The 4,399-nt window shown below is 60.1% G+C and overlaps 1 protein-coding gene across 1 annotated transcript in view; it reads right to left on the minus strand.

Annotated features, from left to right (window-relative positions):
- Positions 1-4,399, minus strand: part of TECTA (tectorin alpha) — a 28,268-nt gene that overhangs the window by 1,008 nt on the left and 22,861 nt on the right. Inside the window, 8 exon segments of the mRNA XM_009330407.1 lie at positions 128-244; positions 930-1,017; positions 1,310-1,472; positions 2,009-2,257; positions 2,413-2,576; positions 3,316-3,518; positions 3,871-3,981; positions 4,029-4,309. Of these exon segments, the coding sequence (XP_009328682.1) occupies positions 128-244; positions 930-1,017; positions 1,310-1,472; positions 2,009-2,257; positions 2,413-2,576; positions 3,316-3,518; positions 3,871-3,981; positions 4,029-4,309 (1,376 nt within the window).

Genomic DNA, 4,399 nt, shown 5'->3' on the forward strand with positions numbered 1-4,399 from the left:
CCCTCCTATCTGACACGCCACATGTTCCAGCCACCTTGGCCGCTCACCCCCATGGCCCCTCGGCTCAGGCATGGAAGCCCCCTGCTATGCTTGCCCTGACTCCTCCTGCGCCGCCCCCGGTACTTGCCCCTGCAGCTCTTGCCGTCCCCTTGCAGCGTCCCTGTCACGCAGCTGCACAGGGGTCCATCCACCCGGCTTGTGCAGATCTGCTCGCAGCCTCCGTTGTCCTCACACCAGTCCGATCCTGGGCACAAAGAGCAAAGGAGGACACCTGAGCAATGCTCCCAGACCCCAAGCCCCCAATCCTTGGCTGCCTAAGACCCGCACTCCCTGTTACAACAACGAGGCCCACAACAGCACGCTCATCACCTGCCAGGCATGCTCTCATGTCACACGCAGCGTGGGGACAACGCTAGGATCCAACTAGGCTCCTGTCTTCCCCCATGACCCCAAAGCAGCACCTAGTCTGATGCTCACAACCCTCCAGGGACCTTTTGGGAAGACAAAGAGGAGCACCGACAGCACGGGGACATGTGGCCAGAAACAGAGTGCCCTGTGCCATCCTGGGCTCCTGCCGCCCACCCTGCCATTTTGCCACCTCCTATGCGACCACCCACAGGCCCCGAGGAACACACATCCCCGAGTGAGACGGACCTCCAACATGGCCCACACCTGTGCCCATCTAACTGGCACCTGCACGCCCTCCGCCCTCACCTGGCAGCAAAAACCCCCTGAACGCTCTCTTGCACTTGTCCTGATTTCTGCTCAAAGGAACAGCCTCTCCCCACAGGACACATGCACGCACACTCCCTTGCCCCCATGCCCCAGGATCCTGCCGTGCCCAGGCACTGCCCCACAGAACGCCACCGGGCTCAACCCCGATGGCAGACAAACCCCCCGCTGCCTTCCTTGGGATCACACACACTTACGCTTCCTCCTAATAGGTCCCACTGAGATGATCTGCTCCTTGGGCTCCTTGGTGAACGTGCTGGCCATCCTTGTGTGCTGAGGGCAGTTCTACATGGGGATAAACACCGCCTCCATCACTCTTGGCCCCTGCCAAGGCCCCTCCAGCCGGCCCGGCTCCCGAAGGGACCCTGCAACCAGGCTCAGAGAGCATGGGTCCCGAGGCGAACTGCCCATGGCAGGGCTCTCCTCCCGGCACCTAGAAGGACACGCAACCCTCCTGGCCTCAGCCCTGGTGCCACATCTCCAGCTGCCTCTCTGATGCCAGGTCAACCAGGCTCACCGTGCTCCGCTGGAGCCCTGCAAAGCGAGCGACCTGTCCCTTGGCACTTGCCCCACTTACTATTTTGCAGGAGTATTTCTCCGAATCGCAGAGCGAGACAGCACAGTGGAGGTGAACTTCATCATAATCCCCGATGAACTTGAAGACAGTGACGTGGAAGCGACATGTCAATGATACCCCGTTCTCCTCTATGCCAATAGTGTTGTCCTTCATGTTTTGGCACCTGTGCAAAGCACCGACACTTGCCCCGGCCCTCCCTTGCTCAAGGGATGCTGCTCGCCCCTGTCCCCATAAGCCCCCTTGCCCTGGGTCCCGTGGCAGCACACTTAGATCCCGCTGTGCCCACCTCCTCTGGATGAGGGTGTCACGCCCTGCCTCTGTAGCGTGACCTCTACCTGGCACGTCCAACTTTGTTGCACTCCAGCTTCCCAAGACGCCTCCACCATGATTCACATCCCCCCGTCTCCTACAGATGCCCTGACGCCTGTGGCATCGGCGACATGAGGAAGGCCACTTCTCTCCGTGGCCGGGACTCCATTGCATGCAGGGCCTCTGGCTACATCCACGCTAAGCAAACTAACTCTCGCGCTAACAATGCCAGCTGCCCTGTTCCCCACCCTTTCCAGATCTCGGTCAACTGTCTCACTGACCGAAAGGTCCCTGTTCCAACTGACACCACTGCCCCTTCGAGCACCCTCCCCGACAGACACGACAAAAAACAACAGGGCGTGCTGGGCCGCCTGGCCCGCGGTCACTCACCCTCCCTCAATGATGAAGTAGCGCAGCTTGTCATTGCTGTCCCGCGAGGGGGTCGCGTAGCACTTGTTCAGCATCAGGATCAAGTGGTTGGAATCGGCCCCGACGACAAAGACCCCCACGTAGAGCACATCCCGGGTGGTGAGCACCACCTCACCCTGCCGGTAGGGGTGCTTGTAGGACGAGTTCTTGTACAGGGCCATCTTGGTCGTGAAGCTCCCTTCCTGCGTCGGCACCGTCAGGTTAATCACGCTAACGATGACAAAAAAAATACCAGCTTGGATGGAGGAAAGGCTACGAACCCCTGACTCGGTGCCTCGCTTTGGACCCTCACTGCCCCACCCTCTGCCTGCGCCCTCCCGCACCTGCGTAATGGGAGAGGCCATGTGTCTTGCCCTGGCTCCTACCTGAGCATCGGCCGCACGACCGAATCCAGGGAGATCTTGATATCCAGCTCATAGGCGCAGGAAAACTCCACGTTGATGGTCCGGTCCCGGGTGATGATGTTGCCTGTGTTGTTCGCGCTCTCGATCCACACCGTGTTCTTGTACACTATATGCGTGCTGTTTGACTGCAGAAGGAATGCAGGGCGTTGCTCGAGACCAGCCATCTCTGCTCCCCTGCTCCTAATGAATGCCTCGGCTCCTAAACAAGCCGCACAACGCCAAGGGCCCTGCCACCCCCCCGCCGCCTCTGGCCAGAAACGGTACGGTATGGCAGGGCTAGGGGCCACCGGGCAGCAGTCTCACTCTACAAGACCTGCCTCTGTTTTTTCTGACCCCTATCCCATGAAAGCACCTCCCGAGTGTCACTCACACTGATGTGTGCCCCTGCCCTGAGGCCAGCATCAAGCTGGGCCGCCGCTGCTGCAGAGGAAGACTGCCCGGCTGGCACAAAGCTGCACTGCCTTGATGTTCCCCATGCCAACAAATTCCTCGCATATGTAAAGGCTCAGAATACACAGACCGCTCTGTTCAGCCTCCCAACTACTCCTCTGCCTCCTCCTGCATCCTCTGGACTGTGATGCCAGTCAGGAGGGTGACAGCGACCCCACGCCAAAAGACCCTGCATGCTACAAAGCCCGCCTGCGACCCACTGCCTGAACACAAGCCGCCCCGATCGATGGTCAGAGCTACGTGCGCATCCCAGGCACCAGCCAACTCTCGGGTCCCTTTTGCTCCATCAAGCCTTCTCCCAAAGGCACGCTCCCCCGGCCTCCTCCACCCTCAAGTTCTCATGAATGAGAAGACACCCAAGATGAACAGCCCAGCCTTGACTCCCAGCCTTGTGTGCCCTATGCCCCGGCTCACCTGCACCACGTTGCCACAGTTGCCCTTGGTGTTGTTGATCTGGAAGGAGATGAAGTCCTCTCCTTCGATGCCAGGGCAGTGGCGGTCGTTGACTCGCACCCCCTCGCGCTCAAAGCCCAGCTGGAACAGCTTGCACTTTGAGATTGACACCTCCATTTGGGCAGCTTTGCAGGTCACCTCTGCATCAATGATGTCATGAGTGGCTAGAGGAGAAGATGAGACAGCTTCAGGTCAGCACAAATAGCGCTAGAGGCCCAGGCTGCCGGCCCGCCCGGCCCTCCTCCCCACTGCCAGAAATGGGCTGGGATCATCTACTGCAGAACACCTTGCTCATCCAATATCCCTGCTGCTCAAAGTGCTCCCAAGCTAGACATGCCCATAACGTGTGGTCCAGAAAACCTGCTCCCATCTTGAACTGCGCATGGTCGTGAAACCCCATCTTGGTAGAGGTCTTGGCCCTTGGCACCTCCTTTCCTGAAGCCCCAGCAGTCCGACAGCCTAACACGCGCCCATGCCACTCAGTGCCGACCCTGTGTCCGGGACTGGAGGACTCACTGTCGCCATAGGGTGGAGGCTCGATGCAGCCACACAGCTCGCCGCCATTGTCCAGCTCGCAGCTGCGGTTGGGGCAGTCGGCACCCACGCAGGGGTCTTCCACCACTCCTGCTAAACAGCACAAGACGGAGCGCAAACACAATCTTTATCCTCAGAACGCAAGGCGGGTACCTCCAACTGCCACGGGCCACCCCCACCCCGACGGCCCCTCTCCCCCTCTCCCACCACCAGCGAGCCACACAGCTGGACCTTCTTGTGGTTGTAGCAGCCATCTAGAAAGCAGGACTCGTAAAAGGGCAGGGGGTCCAGGAGGCCATAGCAAGGCTGGAAGAAGCCTTTCATGTCCGTCAGCTTCAGGCAGTAGCTGTCACTCTGCAGCTCCTGGATCTGGACGTTGTCGCAGTAGGCAGCGTACTGCGAATACTGCAGCTCGTTGCAGCTGTGGGCACCGGACACATTGCAGGGGCTCCCATCCTCCACAGCCCCGCTCCTGCCCGGCAGGGAGGGGCGGGCCGACCGCCCCCCTCTT

The sequence above is a fragment of the Pygoscelis adeliae genome, unplaced genomic scaffold (assembly GCF_000699105.1).
Source record: "Pygoscelis adeliae isolate BGI_AS28 unplaced genomic scaffold, ASM69910v1 Scaffold608, whole genome shotgun sequence".
Lineage (NCBI taxonomy): Eukaryota > Metazoa > Chordata > Aves > Sphenisciformes > Spheniscidae > Pygoscelis > Pygoscelis adeliae.